Raw genomic sequence first — 22,359 nt, 5'->3', positions numbered from 1 at the left:
CAAATGCAAGCCAAGACGCGTAGACACTGGATTTACAAGCTTCTTCTCGTTCCAAGCTTCTTAATCTTCAAACTTCTTCAACAAATGCACCAAAAATACACTTTAGCCCCTCACACACTAAAAAATATGGGTTAGATCGATTAGGGTTTCTTCTGGCCGTCAAAAGGTGGTAAGGAGGCTGGAGGAAAGGACTTAAGGTCCTTTAAATAGGGTGCAAACCCTAAAATTTAGGGTTTCCATGCACAGCCTCTACTCTTCAAGTCAGGGTTATCCGATTCGTCGAGTAGAAGTCATAAATCATGTGGGCTGACTAGGTTCGAAACGATGAGTTGGGGCCTCCAACTTGTCGAGTTCCTTCAATAAAATGAATATAAAGCTTTTAAAATTTATATATGGGAGTCAGATGTTACAATGCATCTATAAATACCCCCTCGAATTTCTTCATTTCTCATTCCAAACTCTTTTATCTCTCTTTGAAAACTCTCTGGTTCTTAAGCTCCATTGATTCCGTCAATTTAAAGACAATCGAGAACAGATGTCGTATGGAAGAGTTATGATTTTTACGCAGACTTTAAGAATCTAAGCCAGTTAAAAATATAATTTTAAAATTAAATTGAGAATTAGTCGACGAAGTCCAAACGAAAGTTGTAGATCTTGTCGATAGCTACGTGTAGATATAAAGAACATTGAAAATGGAGCTCTTATGAAGAATATATGATTTTTTTGAAAAATTAGAAATTGGTACGTATGCGCGAGGTGATTTGGATGAATATGGTGTTGGATAAGGTGTCTAAGTCCATAACTATATTTAGTATGTACTTGACCCGATTTGGCATGGTCCAGTTGGGTTGCATGACATCATAACACTTGGATAGACAAAATGAGAAAAGGACACTTATAGTTTGTTAATATATTATAAGTTCTAATATATTAATATGAAATCATATTATTTAATTAGTATTGATCAAGAATTAATTTGGAATTAATTTTGTGATAAAAAAGAGACTAATTAAATATATGGTGATTGATTTGTAAATCATTCATTCTTATATAGTAGGCTTATGGTCCATGATTCACTAGATTGGGATAGGACCCATTGGGTGCTCCATGGATGCTCCATGAAGGTTAAAACCCATGGATCATGGAAGAAATGAAAAGTCATGTACATTAGGGTTTAACCCTACATGTGACACACTATATAATGAACCATATGGTAAGCAAAATCGACCACTATTGCAAGACAAGGAGGGCTAGCCGATTTTGTGACCAAAGTGTTCTTCTCTCAAGTTATTCCAAGAGTTGTGGTGTTGTGTGAAACATTTGAGGTGCTAGGCTCATAAAGTCTTAAGGAATCCAAGCAACTACAAAGGTATGTCATTCTACTAGTTTTTATATTACAAGTACCCCATGCCATGCTAGTTAGGATGTAAACCTTGGAAAATTCTTAGTTGCATGAATATTAGAGAAAACATAGATCCAATGTTTCTAGGATTTCATGTACACCATATGAGTGTTAGAATGCTCAAAACCCATCATATGGACCTGACACGTGGCGGAAAGGGGCAGGATCAACGTCACTCGACTTACACGGTGTGCCTTTTGTCTGCACTTGGCGTGTGCCTATGCATCTATAAATACCCCTCAAATTTCTTCATTTCTCATTCCAAACTCTCTTATCTCTCTTTGAAAACTCTCTGGTTCTTAAGTTCCAACAATTCCGTCAATTTAAAGACAATCGAGAACAGATGTCGTATGGAAGAGTTATGATTTTTATGCAAACTTTAACAATCTAAGTCTGTTAAAAATATAATTCTAAAAATAAAGTGAGAATTAGCCGACAGAGTCCAGACGAAAGTCGTAGATCTTATCGATAGCTACGTGTGGATATAAAGAACATTGAAAACGGAGCTCGTATGAAGAATACATGATTTTTTTGAAAAATTCAGAAATTGGTACGTGTGCGCGAGGTGATGTGGATGAATATGGACCTGACACGTGGCGTAAAGGGGCGGGATCAACGTCGCTCAACTTACACGGTGCACGTGCCTCTTTATGGTTCTAGATGTTCATTTAGAAGTAGATATGTGGTTTGGACTTATAGGATTAAGCATTAAGAGCTTAATGAAAGTTTTGGCTCAATGCATGTGACATCCCCAAAATCTCGGCCAGAAAAGACCGATTTTCATTTATGCTTTTAAATAATTTCAGAGTAAATCCTTTTGATTTGAAAGAGTTGCAGAATTTGTTCCCAAAACAAAACATGATAAAATAATATTTATCAAAGCATTTCATCAAGAGATGCATATTCATTATATAATCAAAACTCGGGATGTCATGTTCCGATACAGACCATAAAGCATAAACGATAAACATTACAAGTCATTCAACAAATATATACATATACAGACTTGTAAACAAAACAACAAGATGATCCATCCATCTTACGCCCTTGTTCCACTTCCTGTAATACAAATAAAACTGAGTGGGTCAGGCTTGGGAGCCTGGTGAGCATATAGGGTTTTCAACCCACAATAAATAAGTTATATTTAATTTCACCAACCAATCACTATCCCGATTACCCATTCCCGTTATCCTCACTTTACGTCCCTAAAACAACAACTATCTCAAGGGACCTAATCTAGGATTTTCATCGGGACGGACATCACTGCGAAGGGGTTTCCTCAACAATAGATATCCTAAAGGCAACCATGAGGGGGATAGAGTACACCGGTGAACACATCGTTCACAACACCTACAGGTTATGAACCTGCTAGCGTTCCACTGGACTGTCTAGAAAGAGTCCGTGGTCGTTATCCATACTCCGCTGAATAACTAGATCAACAACAACAACAACATCGAGGCCTCTCATCTGCTTATTACACACCAACTATCTACCCATGTTCTACCCAACATATTAGTAGATAAAAATATACATTTGTATACATAGTTTAAAGAAAACCTGTATAGCATGCTTGAATCAACACATATATCACATAACAGACGAGGCACACACACACATAACACATATCTCATAAAGAAATAAGCAGATCTGTAAGATAGAAGAGAGTGAATACTCATTCACACATAACACAACCAAATATATACACATAGCACGTATTTTTATATAAAATACTTTGTATTATTGTATTAGAAGAAATAACCACACACTCACTTGATCAGAAGACGATCCAACAGCACTACGACTTATAGAAGTAGTAATCCACAACAGATCTGGAAGATCTCCTCGAAAATCGAACTTCTCGCGGGCAGAGCTTCGACTCGGGAACCGCGCTTCTCGGGATCTTCGGGATCTCGGGACTTGCCTCGGGGCTAGAGTATGATACCGGGGCTTCGGGGTAACTTCGGCACGAAAAACGATGCAAAAGACTAGAGAGAAGAGAAGAAAATGAACAAGAAATGAGGCTGCCTTCGGATCCTTTATATAGAGGCTGGAACCTCGGAGTACGCGGGGCGTACAGGCGTACGCAGCGCGTACGCGTCCGAAATCGTCATTGCATGCGTCATCCGAAGTGTCGACACTATCGGAGTTATGCGATAGCGTAACCTCGTACGCGGGGCGTACTCCGGATTACACCGGTGACTCGGCTTCGGATAATGCCTCCGATTTTGAATTAAATAAAAATATAAAATGATTAATAAACTTCGGAAATTCATAACTTCTTCATACGAACTCCGTTTTCGATGTTCCTTATATCCACGCGAAGGTGAGACTACGCTCTACGAATTTCGTTTAGACTCCGTCGGCTAATTTTGACTTTATTTTTATTAATTATTTTTAATAGGCAGGGACAGAAACTTTCGTTATAAATTCATAACTTCTTCGTTTGACGTCCGTTCTCGCCTAACTTTTTATCGTTTCAATACCAACAATGAGATCTTCGATTCTCATTTAGATTGCTTCGGCTAACAACCGCTCGATCTCAATTCGAGTATAACAGGCTGTATACCGCTAAGTCGGAACTTCGATAAATCATAACTTCCTCATACGAAGTCAGATTTGGGCGTTCTATATATATTCGGAAACCTCGTTTCGACTACTACAACATTAACCAAAGATATTAAGTTTATTTTACACTTAAATTTTGACGCTTATTTTTATTCTTAATTAATCAGACCACATAATTAAGCAATTAAGCACAAAACACATAATACTCAAATAATACATTCTTATTATTTCAAAACGGGTTACAAAGGTTAACCTAGACTATTATATTGCTAAATATGGCAAGCCCGGAAACACAGGCATTACAATGCATGAGTACGTTGGGTGTAAAGGCCATTACGCGCAACGTACAAGCCAAACAGCCTATACGCTTAGCATACATCTAAGTACACTCCACGTACTCAGTCAGGGATGAGTTTTGCTTATTGGGCTTTGGTGTGGGCCATAGGTTGGGCTTATTTGTCTTGGGCCTCGTTAGGACATTGAATTTTGGTCTGTTTTTGAGTTTGAGAAGGCCCCCGAAGGGCATTAGTTTTTGGTATTTTGGTCTTGAGTGTTTAAGTAATTAATGGGCCATCGGAATACAAAGTGTTTTTGGACTAGAATGAATGGTTAGGCCTTAAGGTAAGGCCCATGTAAGTGGTTTGGGCTCAATTTGGAAAATTGGACCATTGGTTAATTAATTGGCCTTTGGGCCTTTCAGATTGTATTTTGGGCTATAGTTTTGGACAAGGTTAGGTTAGGGGTAAAATGGTCTTTTTACCCTAGGTGTGGACTCATGGTTATGGATTGGAACCCAATTGTTAATTGGGTGTTGTTTTGTTATTGGTAGTTGAGGATCTGTCAGTCAACAACTAACGATTTTTTGTATGATTCAGTAGTGCGAGGTGAGTCTTCTCACTATATCCATGGGTCGAAGGCACCAATGTTGGCCCATTATGTGTTATGTGGTATGCTAGTTGTCTCTTTGTGATACTTGCATGAAGACCCTGGGGGAGCCTGTGGCAATTGGATGTCAGACCACAGGGGGGGGGGGGTTGAAGCCCATGGCATTCCAGATAAAGACCATGAGGGAGCCCATGACATAATAGATAAAGATCATGGGGGAGCCCATGGTATTTATATGTGTGTGCATGATAATCTATAATTGTATGTGGTATGGTATTTTGGGGAACTCACTAAACTTTGTGCTTACGGTTTTCAGTTTATGTTTTAGGTACTCTGGTTTTCAAATGGAAGAGCTCGAGATGATTGCAGAGCACACACCACATGTTTTTGCATTCTGCGAACTACTCTGGTTAAATGATGTTTTGCTAAATATTGGTTACTCTGGTTTTATAGAACAATCTGTATTAACAATTTATTAATTTAAAAACAAAAAAATTGTATGTCGTGATTTTCGGGTATATATATATATATATATATATATATATATATATATATATATATATATATATATATATATATATAGTGTTTGTATGTTACAAGAGGAGTGAGGTAGGGTTATTAGGAATTAGGTTTGTATTTTATTTTATTTTTTGTTTAATTTTAAATCAGAAAAAATAGGAAATGAAATCAATAATGGGAAAATCTATCATTTTAGAAAAAACAAAATAAATTGGACCAAAGTCGCAACAAAATCAAAGTTTTTGACAGGCGGTGCTAGTCTAAAACTTTTTGGACGATAGTGACAATTTTCGACTAGCCACGTGGACCATTATTGCAATTTTGTCTAAAAGATTCCTTCATAGTCTCTTTCTTTCTTTCTTTCTCTTTATCTCTCTCTTTCTCTCTCTCTCTCTCTCTCTCTCTCTCTTTCTCTATCTCTCCATCACCCTCTTTCTCTCTTCATTACTCTACCAGACCATCGTCCCCCGGACCACCAGACGACCGTCACCCACTGTTTACCGAACCACCATTTTCTTGTTGGAACACCACCTCTCTCGTTGAAATGTCGCCTCATAGCCATGAAGAAACCACAAAGGTCATCGTTCTCTAGATCTGTTTTTCGGAAATAATCTTTGTTGTTTACCCTTAAAGTCGCACATGTCGGAGCTTGAATCGCCTATTAAAGCAAAACCTGACGTCACCGCCTGTCATAGTAATCCGTGTGTCGGACTACTATAACTTTTTGTATGCTACTCGGAGACACCACTTTTCACTGAGCCCCTAAACCACCGACGAAGAAGTAGATTTGAAAGACGAAATAATATAGATCTAAAAGACGAAGGACTTGACGAATCATGACGACGATACTATGAATTGATGAACACGGTGGATATGTAACCAGTCGAACATCGAAACCTTAACATATCCAGCGTTGACTTCTCTAGAGAAGAAATAGAGAGTGGAACCTTAATCGATGATGCCATTTTGCTGCTACCCTTCGTATTCTCCGCCGGTAAATCCTTTTACAATGGTCAAGAAGTGACAATGACGTTAGGGTTTCCTGGCAGTGGGTTTTCTCTATTGTCATCTTTTAGATCTGGTAGTTATTGGTGGGTTTTTTCCACGTCAATGAACTTGATTTATGTGGTTTCCATGTAACTTGACGAATGGTGGTGGCATGACGATTGTTTCCAACGAGGGCAGTAGTGGTGAAACCCTAATCGGATAGGACGAAGGACGATGGTGGTGGTGGAATTCGACAGTGGATTCCGACAGTGTAGGTGATTTCGGATGAATAGTAAAGAGAGAGAGAAAGATAGAGTCTCTGATGAAGGAAATAAGTGGGGTGGTGTGGGGTGTGGGTAGGTTATTAGGGCTAGTTTTTTTTATTTTATTTTATGAAATTAATAAAAAGAAAATGGAAAAACAAATATAAATGAAATAAATGACGTTTGAATTGGACCTGCAACAAAATCAAAAATTTGAATTGCAAGTTTAAAAGTTTTTGAACCAAAAAGATAATTTTCGATTGGGAAAATGACTTGTAAGGGTAACGAAGTATTAGACTTGTACAAAAAATACCATTGAACTTTTTTTTGTACACATATCACCAATCAGTTATAACTTTTGTACACATATGACCATTAAACTTCACCTTTGTTCAAAAAATATCATTATGTTACCGGTAGTAGGTCACCAGCCACATAACATGTCACGTGGCATGCCATGTGGCTGCTGACGTGGATTTTATTGTATATTATGTACACATTATACCATTAAACTATTTTTTTACACATTATACCATTAAATTTTTTTGTGTGCATTTTACCATTAAACTTTTTGTACACATTTTACCATTAATCTTATATAGTTTATTCAAAAAATATCATTTCAAAAAATAGATATTTTTACATAAAATGGGTTTTCCATCACTTGTGACTCCCTGATTTTGTAAGGTTTGGGGGAAACGGTTTGTTTTTTACAATGATACTAAAGACTTTCTTTTACAACTACGTTGAGAATTTATGATGGTCATACATCAATTGAAACCCACAAGGTTTGAACTTGAGACTTTTATCTGGAGCGGCGAAGAAATACTCAATTGTTTATTATTTTAGCTAATGTTTAGTAAACATATTCTTATAAGTCATTTTCTTAGGAAACTACGTTTGAGGTACACTTATAAACTCATGAAACATTTTGTACGTGTTACCTTATTATAATCCCCCCTCTTCTTGATTATGGTTGATGATTAAAAAAGTGCATTGAAATTATGTCGTTGTTTACCGATAGGAAAATGACTTATAATGATAAGTTTACTAAAATTTAGAAAATCAATAAAATCCACATCAGGTGATGGGAAACCTACTTTTATGTAATGATATGTATTTTTTGAAATGATATTTTTTTTTCAATAAATTATATAACATTAATGGTAAAATGTGTACAAAAAAAAATTTAATGGTAAAATGTGTACAAAAAACAGTTTAATAGTATAATGTGTACAAAAAACAGTTTAATGGTATAATGTGTACAAAAAAATAGTTTAATGGTATAATGTGTACATAATAAACAGTAAAATCCACGTCAGCAGCCACATGACATGCCACGTGGCATGTTATGTGGCTAATGACCTATTATTATCGGTAATATAATGATATTTTTTGAACAAATGTGAAGTTTAATGGTCATATGTGTACAAAAGCTATAGTTGATTGGTGATATGTGCACAAAAAAAAGTTCAATGATATTTTTTGTACAAGTCTAATACTTTGCTACCCTTACAAGTCATTTTCCCTTTTCGATTTACCACATAGATAATTTTTGCAATTTTGTCTAGAAAAAACCATAAAAAAACAACTATATTAGAAACTAAAACCATGAAGGTAAACATATAAGTATCTTTATAATTTGTCATCAACTATCGGATTTTCACATTTAATTTTTTCAAAGTGTCACTCATAGAAAGTCAAATAGAGTAAAATGCAATTGCAATCGCATGGGCTCCACTTATCCTTGATCAATAGGACCAAGCCCACACAAGGTCCGCATTTCAATATTCAACGCTAATCACAATTATTCATAAACACAGTCTGACAGTGCATCTAAGAACGAATGACATAGATTCATTGTTTTTTTTTTTTTTCTTTTCTATAAAAAGATTAAAACCTAGGGGAAGAAATCTAAGATCTTTGCATAAAACCCCCTTTATCTCGAAGAACAAAGATGAGTTCAAGAAAATTAGAAGTGGTATCTCCTGTTCCAGCAGATATAGATATTGCAAATTCTGTTATTCCTCTACATATCGCTGAGATTGCTAAAGATCTCAATCTTAACCCTGACCACTATGATCTTTACGGAAAATACAAGGCCAAGGTATGTACTCTTCGCATTTCTTGTACAATCTTAATTTACACTTCATTTGTTAGCGATGTAATTTAGTCCCCACAGCTACAATCTGACTTTGGAAGTCAAAGTGGCCTCTCTTTACTTCAGGTAGATCTTGGGAAAATATTGTTATCGATCTTACAACTGGATACTACTAGGTTTGTCGTCAAAAGTCAAACTTAATCTCTTTTTTGTGTAGTATGTTATGATCCGGCCATTTTTTATTATTATCTGCCCATGTGTGAGTTTTAGGTTTTATTGTCTGTGAATAATGAACTTAAAGAAGTAAAATACCCATTTGATCCCCAAAAGCTATAAAATTGATATCGGATATTCGGATGTTACTTCCTTTTTTTTATTACTTCAAATCGATTTCCGAGAATCTTTTTTAAAAGAGAAAAACCAAATGGGATCATGTAAATGGCCATTGAAACCGGAGCTCTTTTCTCAACCGAGATATTATACGACTGATTTAGCGATTTAAGTATGTGTAAATTCTGGATTTTGTTGTGCAATGATGTGGGTATGTGAAAATTTTAGGGTTTTTTTTTGTGATTTGGGTGTTTGGATTTTTTTAGGTTTTGTTGTCTGTTTTTGATGAACTGAAAGAAAGAGAAGATGGGTATTATGTTGTTGTTGGAGGAATTACTCCAACACCTCTTGGAGAAGGCAAGTCTACTACCACTGTTGGTCTTTGTCAAGCTTTGGGAGCTTTTCTTGATAAAAAGGTAACATTCTTCACTTAATTTTCACAATTTTCATTTTCATATCAAGAATCTCATATGGATTACATCTTGATCTTTAGTTATAACATTGGTGTTGTACTTGTATATAATGCAATTTAGGTTGTGGGTTCTTGTAAAAATTAGGGTTTAATGTTCATGATCACATTCTTGATGTTGTTAGGTTGTCACCACCCTCAGACAACCATCACAAGGGCCAACATTTGGGATCAAAGGTGGTGCAGCCGGTGGTGGTTACAGTCAAGTCATCCCTATGGATGAGTTCAATCTTCATTTGACCGGCGACATTCATGCAATCACCGCCTCAAACAACCTTCTTGCTGCTGCCATTGACACACGAATCTTCCATGAAAATACACAAAGTGATAAAGCTCTGTTCAGTCGCTTATGCCCACCAAACAAAGAAGGTGTCCGCACCTTCAATGACATAATGTTCAGACGATTAAAAAAGCTGAATATTACCAAGACAAAACCCGAGGATTTGACCCCAGAAGAAGTCAACAAATTTGCAAGACTTGACATTGACCCTGATAGCATCACATGGAGGAGGGTTATGGATGTAAATGACCGTTTCTTGAGGAAAATCAGCGTGGGTCAAGGCCCAGATGAGAAAGGAATGGTGAGAGAAACAGCTTTTGACATATCAGTTGCGAGTGAGATAATGGCGGTTTTAGCCCTGACAACATCTTTATCTGACATGAGAGAACGCCTCGGGAAGATGGTGATTGGAAACAGCAAATCCGGTGACCCTGTAACAGCTGATGATCTTGGGCTTGGTGGCGCATTGACTGTGCTCATGAAAGACGCCATTAATCCAACCCTAATGCAGACCCTTGAAGGCACCCCTGTTCTTGTTCATGCAGGCCCGTTTGCCAACATAGCCCATGGAAACTCTTCAATTGTGGCTGATAAAATCGCGTTGAAGCTGGTGGGCCCTGGTGGGTATGTTGTGACAGAAGCGGGTTTTGGATCGGATATAGGAACTGAAAAGTTTATGAACATTAAATGTCGATATAGCGGGTTGAAACCTCAATGTGCTATTATTGTGGCCACAATTAGGGCTCTGAAGATGCACGGTGGTGGGCCCCTGGTAACCGCCGGAAAACCGCTTGATAAGGCTTATGTTAATGAAAACGTCGGTCTTGTTGAAGCAGGATGTGTGAATTTGATTCGACACATTGAGAACACAAAGGCGTATGGTGTGAATGTTGTTGTGGCTGTGAATAAGTTTTCAACTGATACTGATGCAGAAATTGCTGCTGTCAAGAACGCTGCCATTGGAGCTGGTGCTTTTGATGCTGTTCTTTGCACTCACCATGCCCATGGTGGAAAAGGAGCGGTTAGTCATCAGTGATCTTCATTCTTAACTTTATTGAAAAAAATATATATAATTAACGCGATAGTAAATGTCGATTTTGTCCCCAGATTGAGCTTGGGATTGCTGTACAAAAAGCCTGTGAAAGCGCGACACAACCTTTGAGATTCCTGTACCCTTTGGATATAAGCATCAAAGAGAAGATAGAAGCCATAGCAAGATCATATGGTGCTAGTGGTGTTGAGTACTCTGAACAGGTATAACCTTCTAGGGTTTTTTTTTTCTTTTTAACAGAATCAAATCACTGTAAACATCAAACAAGTTGATGATTCCATATTTTTCTTTCTTTATGATTTGAAAGGCGGAGAAACAGATTGAGATGTATAGCAAACAAGGGTTTTCTGGTTTGCCAATCTGTATGGCAAAAACGCAGTACTCATTTTCTGATAATGCCTCAGCAAAGGGAGCCCCTACAGGATTTGTGTTGCCTATTAGGGATGTGAGGGGAAGTATTGGTGCTGGGTTTATTTACCCATTGGTGGGGACGATGAGTACAATGCCTGGACTTCCTACACGCCCTTGCTTTTATGACATTGATCTTGACACTGAAACTGGAAGGGTGAAAGGGCTTTCTTGAAGCTTGTGTACAAAGAACAGGGCTGTTGATCGAAATGTTTGCAGTTCTGCATTTTGGAAAAAGTTTAGTTCTTGTACTTTATGTTGTGTACTAGATAAATTAAGACTCTTTCTGTGTGTAATGCCTTCCAAATTAGTGAGCGACAATTGATGTGAATTGAATCAATGCAAAGAAGGTAATAAATGAGTACTTTTTGATTTTATCACCAAGAAATTGAGGGAGGGAACATTGGTGGTTTGGGCATGAATCTGCTCTATCATTGTAGTGGTGTTTTTCACACTTGCAAGTTATAAGATATAACTAAAAAGGTGTTTGGATATCCGGCAAAAACTAATTGCGATTAGTATTTTTTTTTAATTGCTTGAAATTGAGATAATTTGATTTAAGATAGAGTAATTATAAGATCATATAAGGGAAACCTATTATTTTAGATTACCTAATTATCCATCCGTCTAATCAACAGATATTCAATCTTTTTAAGTCGAGATAATTAGGTAATGTGGAATCACGTAAAATTTATACAGAATCCAAAGGGTTTAACTAAAAAAAAACACTTTATTCCCATTATTTGCATTTAACATCTGCAGGATATAATAACTTATCTTACATGATCTTAGAAAAAGAAAAACAGTAGTCAAATTAGGAATTAACAACCCTGCAATTCTTCCTAATCTCTCCAGCCGACCCAGTAAGTGGTTCTATGTTCCCCATTTTGACCATGGAATTAGCAAAATCATCAGAAAAAAGCTTGGGGTTTTTACTGTAAACCTCAACAAGACTTCGTGTAGTTGACACAGCCTGAGCACTTGAATACAAAAACTGATCAGACTCAAGAACTCCCCTCCCTTTGACCAGATTTTGAAAATAATTATTATCAAACAAATCCGTTGAGTTCCAGTCAAGTTGAGTTGTCCGGGTAACATCTCCGGGCGAACATAAATTCTGAAGCCCCGACACCATGTTCCCATCCAACATCGTGCTATCCGGACCATTTGATCCCGAGAAGTTAAATAATCTGTTTTGAAACGTAGCACAACTCGCTAACCCGATCGTATGCGCACCTACAATTTTTACAGTTATCAGTATCAATCTCAGTCCAATGCATGTCAAACACAGTATACCTACCTGATAGTGACACGACGTCGGTGAGATTAAGGCCTACAGCTTGAAACTTGAGTGTGATGTTACCAACCGACTCAAATGGTGCGGGTAGTTTTGAATTGGCTCCAGATTGATTTGCCACGAGCCCGTCCCGTCTTCCTAATAACACCTTCCATGATGGTCCCCCACTCTGCAAATGATTTGATTTCCGGTCAGTTTCTTTTTCTAATTCGGGCAGGATGTTTTGATACTTACCAAGAGGACGGAATCCCGGGCAGCTATGGCGAGAATGTCGGCACATGAAACTACTCCACTACACGAGCTTTCCACAGCGGTTTTAATGGCATCCACCACCTCGTACCCTCTAGCGGAATTGATGTTTGGAAAAGCGTTTTTCTCTCCGTTGCTTCCGTCCAATAAAATTGATGCATCACACCCCTAATTTTTTTTTGATGTTAAGATGGATAATTTGGCATTATATAGATTAATTGATTAGATAAGGACTTACATTTACAAAACAATCATGGAAGTGAAGTCGGAGTAAAGAAGCTGCCATTCTTGTTTCGGTTTTGATCGCGTTCATCATTTGTTTGCGTACAATACTGAGAAGGTTGGGACATGACTTTGAGTAAAAAGTTGTTGTTAGTTGAGAATTTGCAAGCAAACACAACATGGAGATGGTTATGAACCATGCAAAGGTGATGTTGGTTGCGTTCTTCATGACAAGTCAAATGGTATGTGAATTATAGTTGGAGAATCACTTATGACTTAACACTTATATATATAGTGTCATATAAATGAAGTCGTCTCGTTAACAAGGTTAATAAAATAATTTATCACATAAAAGTGGATATTGACAAAGCATCTGAAACTATATACTATATATATAGTGCTGTGATGTATGGCGGCTGCAAATTAAGGTAAACCTGCAACTTGTAAGATAAAAATCTGCATAAACTGAATCACTAATGGTTTTAATATTGTTAAAAAATTCATGGATTAGTATCAGGTTGTATAAAATATATATGAATCTCCAAGAAGTTCATGAATCACAGTAAACTAAACCTTATGGTGGAGGTGGTAGGCAATGGCAAATTGGCAATCCCATAATCTCCACTATTGAGCATCCACTAACAACTTCTTTATGCATATTTTATACCTTAAGTGATAGTTACCATTACTAATTGTATTTTAAAGATATTCTTAGAGTTGTTGTAAACTTTGTTTCTTCATGCTATGGTGACACTCTGCTTCTATATATCTTCACACAGAGACAGAGGGCACTTTTGAAAGGTATATGTAAACAGTGATAGTTTCATACAGCCAAATACACCATCTTTAACAACAAAAAGTATATTCTTTATTTGTAACTTATATAGATTTTCAAAACACACCTTATATTTTTTTTTGCGTTACAAATTTGTCTTACATATTTTGCATTACAATAACTTTATAAATTATATTATTACACAACTATAGCCAAATAAATTATTCATATATAATTATTATATTGGTAAAGAAAAATTTGTAAATAGATTATTATATGGCCTTAACTAGTCAGCTAATAACCCTACAACACTTTTACTTCAATACTAAAACAAAATGGCGATAATAAACACAGATAATCTTAGAAATAGCTAACAGAATCCACACCTAGTTCTACCATACTTTGGCAACCTATACCTTCGACAATAAACCCCAAATTTTATAAGATTATAAATTTCAGAGGACATAAACACAAAGATTGAGCAACAATATCAATATGTACCCGATTAAGATCTCAAAATTTAACAAACTTTTAAAAACCCGTATGTAGAAAATATATGAAGTACCTGATTTAGATCTCAAAGAGTCTTCCAGTGGTCAAGATTGTAGCAACTTAATAGCATTCCATAGAAAATGAAGCTTCTGAATCTTGAAGCATGGTAGGGCTTCTATTCATAATAACACAATCACAATCATGCATCAAAGTATCTAGATCATAAAAAATCTTCAAACTTGCAATATCATTGGTTAATTTTGTCAACATTTGGAATATCTCCTGGTTTTGAGTGTGTGAATGATCATCAGCATTAAAGGCATGCAACTGATTCTGAACTTCTATCCAACTCCAACCTGGTACCTTCTTCACCCCTTTCTCTTTCATAATTCTCTTTAAAACAGCAACTTCATCCCATCGCCTAAGATGTCCATACAAGTCACATAGAAGAACATAAGTGCAATGTTCATAAGGTTCCGATTTCAATAAAAAGTTTCCCACTTCCATTGCTAATTCAACATCACCACACAATCTACAAGCCCCCAATAAAGTCTTCCATACCATTGCATTAGGTTGAAATGGCATTGACCCTACCACCTGTTTTGCCTCTTTGAGACGTGCAGCACGTCCCAGTAGATCAACCACACAAGCATAATGTTCCATTCGAGGTGAAATCCCATAATCAGATTCCATATTTTTTAAAAACTCATATCCTTCTTCAACTAAACCAATGTGGCTACATGCAGTTAGAACTGCAACAAAAGTTATATGATCCACTTTCACTTTTCTTTCCCTCATTTGAGAGAAAAGATCCAATGCAACATGACCTTGACCATCTTGGGCATATGCAAACATCATCGAGTTCCATGTAACTGAGTTTTGTTTATGGGAAGTTTCAAAGGATCTTCTAGCATCCTCAATGATCCCACACTTAGAGTACATGACTACCAAAGAGCTAGTTACAAATTCATTAGACTCAAAACCTGATCTTATGGTCAAACCATGGATTTGTTGACCCAATTGTAAGGTTGCCACATCTGCACAAGATCTAAGGACTGCAGAAAATGCATAATAATCCATCTCTAGGTTTCCAGATTGCATTATCTGAAAAAGTTTCAAGGCATTCTCACTAAACCCATGTTGTGAAAGTCCTGTTAACATTGAATTCCAAGAAACTCGGTCTTTGAACTCCATGTGCTTGAATATTCTTATTGCATATTCCATATAGTTGCCAGGAGGTCCACTAAACATAGCCATCAATGAATTTGAAATTGGTGTCAGATGTTCGACTCCCCTTTTGATTACCAATGCATGTAAAGATTGTCCTTGATTTCGGATTTCTTCTTCGAAGCAAGAACTTATCATGCTAGTGTATGTATAAATGTCGGGTTCAAATCCTAATATTTGCATCTTGGAAAAAAGATTAAATGCAAGGACTCGTTCATCATGTTCCAAGCAAGCTGCCAGCATGGCATTCCAAGAGACAATGTCCCAAAAGTCATCTCCACCATCAAATACCCCCTTGGCATCTTTGATTGACCCACACTTGGAGTAAGCACTGATTGTAGCATTGAGTACAGAGCTATCAGATTCCATACCATGTTTTATGATCGCACAGTGGACCTGCATTGTTAGCTCATGGAACTCAGGTTTATCAAACAATGTTAGAATTGGAGAAAAGGTACCATCATCAAGCCTCACACCTTCCCTATGCATCGATTTGAATAGCTGAAAAGAATTCACATGGTCACCAGTTTCAACATACCCTGAAATCAGAGCATTCCATGACACCGAATTAGGGTTAGGGATGCAATTGAAACACTTACGTGCATCCACCACTCCGCCACATTTTGCATACATGTCCAAAAGAGCACTTCCTGAGTACACATTTTCATCATACCCCGTCTTAATGATATTCGCATGCAATTGTTGCCCAGCAAAGAGACAATCATCAGAAGCAATACCCTTGAGTATACTACCAAATGTGTAACCATCAAAGCAAAACCCACAACGTTTCATACGTATTAGAACCTCCCAAGCACTCTCAAGATCTCCATAGTTCACGTAACCAGCTATTAATGAATTCCAAGAAACAGTGTCTTTTTGAGGAATTTCGTCGAACAGTTTGCAGGCAATTCGCAGTTCTCTGATTTTTAAGTAACCTCCTAATAGAATATTGGCAGTGTAAGTATCCCTGATAGTTCCTAACTTGACTATTTGACAATGGTTTGCCGCAAGGGTCGTCGTCGACAAAGCATACACAGAAGTTTCGACGATGCGGCGTAATGACTTCATTCATGAGTAAGCGTCTGGCCTTCATTGTGTCATTTCAAATAATCGAGTTCGCGTCTAATGAAACAAAGGTCTTTTAACTTTTCAAGCCATTGTCTTTATGAAGTATACACAGACTCGACTTAATTGAAGGAAAGCTCTACTCGATGGAATGTGAATGTGAAGTATGAAGTATGAAGTAGGGCTAGGATCGGTGATAATATAGGTCAATGTTATTAAATAAGAATAAAATATAGAAGAATATTTAATTTATCTTTCAACAATAAGACGGGAGGGAGTAGAGAGCAGTAAAGGTAATAACCAGGTGAAACCTATTGTTGATGATTTTATATCATTAATATTATTTAAGTGTAATGGAGGTAATAACTAGGTAAAAACTATTGTTGATGATTTTATATCATTAATATTATTTAAGTGTAATGGATATGAAAATTGCACTCTTGAATGGTGACTTGGATGAGAAAATATACATGAAACAACATGAAGGGTTTGTGATGTCCGGAAATAAACACACAGTGTGCAAGTAGAAAAAATCATTATATCGTTTGAAACAAGTACCAAAACAACGGCATTAAAGTTTGATTATGTTGTCTTGTCTAATGGTTTTGCATTAAACCGAACTGACAAGTGTATATATAGCAAATTTGATACTTCCGGTAAATGAGTTATAATTTGTGGATGATATGTTGATTTTTTGTACTGATTTAGAAGAAGTTGATAAAACCAAAAAAATTCTTATCATCTAGTTTTCAAATGAAAGACCTAAAGGGTTTGTGATGCCTGGAAATGAACAAAAAGTATGCAAGTAGAAGAAATCATCATATGGTTTGAAACAAGCACCAAAACAATGACATCAAAGTTTGATAATGTTGTCTTGTCTAATGGTTTTGCATTAAACCAAGCTGACAAGTGTGTATATAGCAAATTTGATACTTCTGGTAAAGGAGTTATAATTTGTCTATATGTGGATGATATGTTGATTTTTGGTATTGGTTTAGAAAAAGTTGATAAAACCAAGAAATTCTTATCATTTAGTTTTGAAATGAAATACCTTGGGGGGTGGTATTCAACTAATTCTTGGTATAAGAATTAAACAAGGAAACAATGGGATTTCAATTTCCCAATCTCATTAAATTGAGAGGATATTGAAAAAGTTTAGTTTTGAGAATTGTTCTCCTGTTAGCACTCTTATAGATCCTAGCACTCTTATTGGTTGTCTAATGTATGTCATGATTAGTACTAGACCTGATATAACATATGTTGTAGGAAGGCTTAGTAGATATCTAACATCCTAATGATGAGGTACTTCTAATTTTGACCCTATAATTGAATTATATTGCATTTTGGTCCCTAAGTAAAAGAAAGAGTGCAAAAGGGGACCATAGTGGCACTTTGGTAAATTTGGACTTTGGGGAGTACGTTGTATGTACGCTAAGCGTACTAGGGCGCACCTTAGTACGTTGGGCGTACACCTTGTACGCAGGGCGTACATGAAGATCATGCAAACCCAAATTTTTAAGGGCCTTATATAATCATCATTATAACCTCATGTCCCCTTCCTTCTTCAGTCACCCTCTATGAGAATGACCCCCAAGCAACCCTAAGTCAAAGATTTCCTTTTTGGAGCCCATTGGAGTTGTTAGAGGAGTTCTTGAAGGTGGATAGTGAAGTGTGAAGAGCTTGGAGTTGGGAAGCACCTTGGATATGTGATTTCTAATCAATTACCAGCTTTACAAGTCACCTAAATAACAAACAGGGACCAAGCCTCAATTTACTGATCAAATCACCCCATTTGACCTAAAGTCAAACTCAGCCAAAGTCAACGATCAATGGTCAAAAAGTTAAAACTCAACATTCAGCCAGATTATGCCATGCGTAATAGCTCTACGCCCTGTGTAGAGCCTAATGGAGCAAAATCGAGGAAAAATGAGGCTATGTGTTGTGTAGCCAGAGTTACGCCCCGCGTACTAAGCCAAATCCCAACTTAATCATTAAGCTCTTAATACAGAAGGTTAAACCACCAAACTTCCAGATCTACACTAGATGAATGTCTTAATGGATAAAGTCTCTGACTTTATCCATTTGCATGCATACCAAGCGCACATATTCACAATCTAAGTCCAAAAGGTCATTCAAATCTCAAAAACACATGTATGGATGGATGAGAGTGACCAAGCTCTCATTTTTATGGCTTAACAACCCTAAAAACGTCTGGAAATGACTATGCAATGGTCAAGAGTAACTCTTACTCATAAACACCATGGTTATGGGGACAAAAGCATGAAAACATAAAATTAAGCTAGATCCAGACTTTATACCTCCTGAGATGGATGAGGGGAAGGAACTTCTGGATCCAAAGTTGATTCAAGCTTCTAAGCAACTCAACCACTTTCTTATTTCTTCAAAAAGCACACAAACCACACTCTAAAAGCTCACAATTTCACTAAAAGGAAACTAGGGTTTCAAAGGGGACTTTGGGGGAATGGATGCTTGTAACACCCCATTATTACCATAGTCATAGATTATAATTAATATAAAATATGAAATAAAAAATATATTAATATTGAGCCAAAATAATTGACATAGACACGTAGGAAACGTCCATACAGTTTCTGCAGATATATGGAACGCCCAAATCCGACTCCGTATGGAATAGATATGATTTTTCGAAGTTTCTGTGCAACCTAGTATAGCAGTGTGCGACACATAAATTGAATTTTAGAATGGTAGATTATTAGGAAAAATAATCTAAACGAGAGTTGAAGATCAAGAACGAAATCCGTATATAGGAGTTATGCTTTCCGCAACGATCTCTAACAACCCCAACCTATCAAAAATATAAATTTTTAATATAGTGAGAATTTGATTGGGATCTAAAGGAAAGTTGTATATCTTGTCGATTGCTTTTCGACGATATGAAGAACGTCAAAAATGGAGCTCGTATGCGAAAGTTATGGCCGTCCAAATATCTGCAAAAAACTGCCTACACTGATGACGTGGCAGCACCAGAGTGCGCCATGTGGCAAGCCGACCCTTCACTCCTCCAAGAGACACAATGACATGGCAAGATACGAACGTGACATGTGGTAACATAGAGTGTGACACGTGTCACCTTCTAGAAGAAAGAGGTGTGGAGGAATCGGAGGAGAGGAGAGCCAGCAAGGGCCAAGTGCACGACATGCCTCCTTCTCCCCAATAAATACCCTTCCGAAAATCACACCTTCTCACCCCAATTTCCATGTATCTCTATTAATTCTATTTAGTTCCTTCGAGTCCAACTTTCTCCCAACTTTTGGGGTATTTTAGTAAGGTTCTAAGGTCCCGGAGTGCTTGGCAAATAGAAGTGTTCGAGTCGGGATTCTGTCTGCGTATTTTCCCCGGTTTTTGCTAAAACATCTGTAAGTTGAGCTACACTCTCTCGATTTTCGTGTAAATTATATTTATATTCATAAGTCGTCATTATGGACCTATAAATAAGATTTATTAATAAATTCCAAGTCAAAATACCGATTAATCTATTTATAGGAGAGGTTCCTAGACAGGTCTCGTTGGCTTGGCTGTTGGATTTTAGAAAGGCTATACCCTGAAATGGTTCTGCCTCCCAACTGTCTGGCTTGGCCAATCCTTATTTGATATAACTATCCATACTCATTGGGATTAGTGGTAGGTCAAGTCTACATTACAGATTCCCAAAGGAACTACTTGTTCTCATCGTCTTGGTTATGCTGACGCGCATAAATGTGATTCGTTAAATATTGGCGAAGAATGTTGTGCGTTTTTTAGTTTTGTATTTCGAAAATTCTTGTGTAGTATTTTGGGATATCAACTTGTATTTGTATAGGTGGATGAAGTACATCATTTGGGTTATATATACAGATAGCCCGACCCTTATCTTCGAGTACCATATTATGCAAAATGACACAAACAATCAACACATTATTTATTTTCCCTTATCATGTGCTCATATTGGGTGTTTGATACTTTGATGTAATGTCATTTCTTCTTGTGCTAATTTGAACAATTTCCTTTTTTCATCTTGTAGATATGCGTATGATTTGACAAATGTAGCATACTCCGAAGATATCCCATCTCTAAGGTAGTACCCAAACTTGTATTAATTTTCTTTCACAACATATGAAAAATTAGGTGTTTTACCTTACATAATGTCGTTGAATATCGGTAACAGACCTAGTACATTCAAGTCATTGTTTGACCTTGTCATGCCAAAAAAAAACATGCCAAAACTATAGATCGCTTGATACTACTACTTCTATCATTATAGTCGGCACTCCATGATCACCCCTTGTGAATTGACCTCTCCATGTATTTGTACAATTTTCCCACTCCAAATGTGTACAGTCACCAAGCATTCCTGGGAAACCGTGTGTACTTTTGTAACATCCCAAAAATCAAGGTTAAAAATTTCATTTTTATTATATTCAAAGCACTAGAGTAATTTCGTCCAAACATTGAAAAACATTTCAATATAATCATTTATTCGAGTTCATTCCCAAAATCACATATTACGGAAAACACGGGTGTATACGCCGCGATCAAGCCGGACCCTTCCCTTTCGAACCGGAAGTACCTGAAACCATAAACCACAAACTGTAAGCACAAAGCTTAGTGAGTTCACCAAATACCACATACCACACATACCAATCGAGCCATAAATAATATTCATATCATCGAGCCATACATATCATACATATATCACAATCAATAAAAGTGTTATGTGTCACCATAGTCTTGCCATTTTGCCACGAACCGCCTCGTGGTCTTCCTTGCCAGGCCGGGGGCCAAAACCCTGGGTCTTACAGACAAGTGCCAGGAGCCACCTGCAACTCTTTCATGCAAGTATCACAAAGACAACTAACATACAATCCACACTACTTAACTAATTAACTGCCAGAGTTCAGACTCTGGTCTTGCGTACAGTTTGCCAGGAGCCGCCTCCTGCCAAGGGTTACCCCCGGGTCTTCCTACTATACATAAACCAAATAGGCCGGAATTGATGCCTTCGACCCATAAAACAGTGAGGAGACTCACCTCGAATGCAGAAGCTCACTGATAGAAATCCCTAACTGCTGCCCTGACGACTTCCCGAGCTATCAATACCAAAAATAAAACCCAATCAGCAATTAGGTTCCAAAATCCATAATCCATATTTTACCCTGACCCAACATGAACCAAAACTGAGGCCCAAGCCCAAAACCAACAAAATCCATAAAGGCCCACTAATGGCCTAATTTGACAAATTGGGCCCAACCTCCACATGGGCCTTATCCTAAAGTCCAAAACTTCTCTTAGTCCCATAACTGATCTCATACGACCCACAGACCCAAGCAACGAGACCCAAAATACACCACGTGGCCCAAGCCCATTGGACTTAATTAGGCCCAAATCCATTGGGCGAGTAAGGCCCAACAAAGAAAGCCCATAACTTAGTCCAAAAAGGAGTCCAGTTCCAAAAACAAGTCCTCAATCCAAGAAGTCCAAATCTCAAAGCCCAAGACCCAGATCCAAGGCCCAAAGTCCAAAGATGTCAAACAAGCCCAAAATGGCACTGGGCCATTTACGTTGGGCGTACATACACCGGTACGTTAGGCGTACCCCTGAAATCCTCAGTATGCGGGGCATATATGTAGTTACGTTGGGCGTAACCTCGATCCTTCACAAAAGTCAACTTATGACTTAATCCCTTAAGCACTTAGCCCCAAAACCTCATGGAACCTTCATATATAATAAGCTCTTAACTGATAAAGTTGCCAA

General features: G+C 37.3%; 3 protein-coding genes across 4 annotated transcripts; 1 reads left to right on the top strand and 2 right to left on the bottom strand.

Annotated features, from left to right (window-relative positions):
• Nucleotides 1-8,422: 8,422 nt before the first annotated feature.
• On the top strand, nucleotides 8,423-11,637 carry LOC145087994 (formate--tetrahydrofolate ligase). Its single transcript, XM_079026168.1, has 5 exons — nucleotides 8,423-8,728; nucleotides 9,319-9,468; nucleotides 9,647-10,822; nucleotides 10,909-11,055; nucleotides 11,160-11,637. Exons 1-5 carry the CDS (start codon nucleotides 8,579-8,581, stop codon nucleotides 11,433-11,435), a joined length of 1,899 nt encoding a protein of 632 aa, XP_078882294.1. The 5' UTR covers nucleotides 8,423-8,578; the 3' UTR covers nucleotides 11,436-11,637.
• Nucleotides 11,638-11,930: 293 nt separating this feature from the next.
• On the bottom strand, nucleotides 11,931-13,900 carry LOC145087995 (peroxidase N-like). The gene is made up of 4 exons (XM_079026169.1): nucleotides 13,045-13,900; nucleotides 12,792-12,974; nucleotides 12,561-12,726; nucleotides 11,931-12,496 (listed from the first exon to the last, which is right to left on the bottom strand). Exons 1-4 carry the CDS (start codon nucleotides 13,255-13,257, stop codon nucleotides 12,075-12,077), a joined length of 984 nt encoding a protein of 327 aa, XP_078882295.1. The 5' UTR covers nucleotides 13,258-13,900; the 3' UTR covers nucleotides 11,931-12,074.
• On the bottom strand, nucleotides 13,045-16,759 carry LOC145087993 (Pentatricopeptide repeat (PPR) superfamily protein). 2 transcript variants are annotated; one of them, XM_079026167.1, is made up of 2 exons: nucleotides 14,369-16,759; nucleotides 13,045-13,158 (listed from the first exon to the last, which is right to left on the bottom strand). In XM_079026167.1, the coding sequence occupies exon 1, from the start codon at nucleotides 16,588-16,590 to the stop codon at nucleotides 14,416-14,418; it is 2,175 nt and encodes a 724-aa protein (XP_078882293.1). In that variant the 5' UTR covers nucleotides 16,591-16,759; the 3' UTR covers nucleotides 13,045-13,158; nucleotides 14,369-14,415. The 2 variants fall into 2 exon arrangements, with proteins under 2 accessions (XP_078882293.1, XP_078882292.1); XM_079026166.1 differs by having other exon boundaries at nucleotides 13,050-13,138.
• Between the last annotated feature and the right edge of the window lie 5,600 nt (nucleotides 16,760-22,359).

This window comes from Lactuca serriola, chromosome 2 (assembly GCF_051521515.1).
Source record: "Lactuca serriola cultivar US96UC23 chromosome 2, Lser_US96UC23_V15, whole genome shotgun sequence".
Taxonomy (NCBI): domain Eukaryota; kingdom Viridiplantae; phylum Streptophyta; class Magnoliopsida; order Asterales; family Asteraceae; genus Lactuca; species Lactuca serriola.
This window is presented reverse-complemented; position numbering and strand designations above follow the sequence as displayed.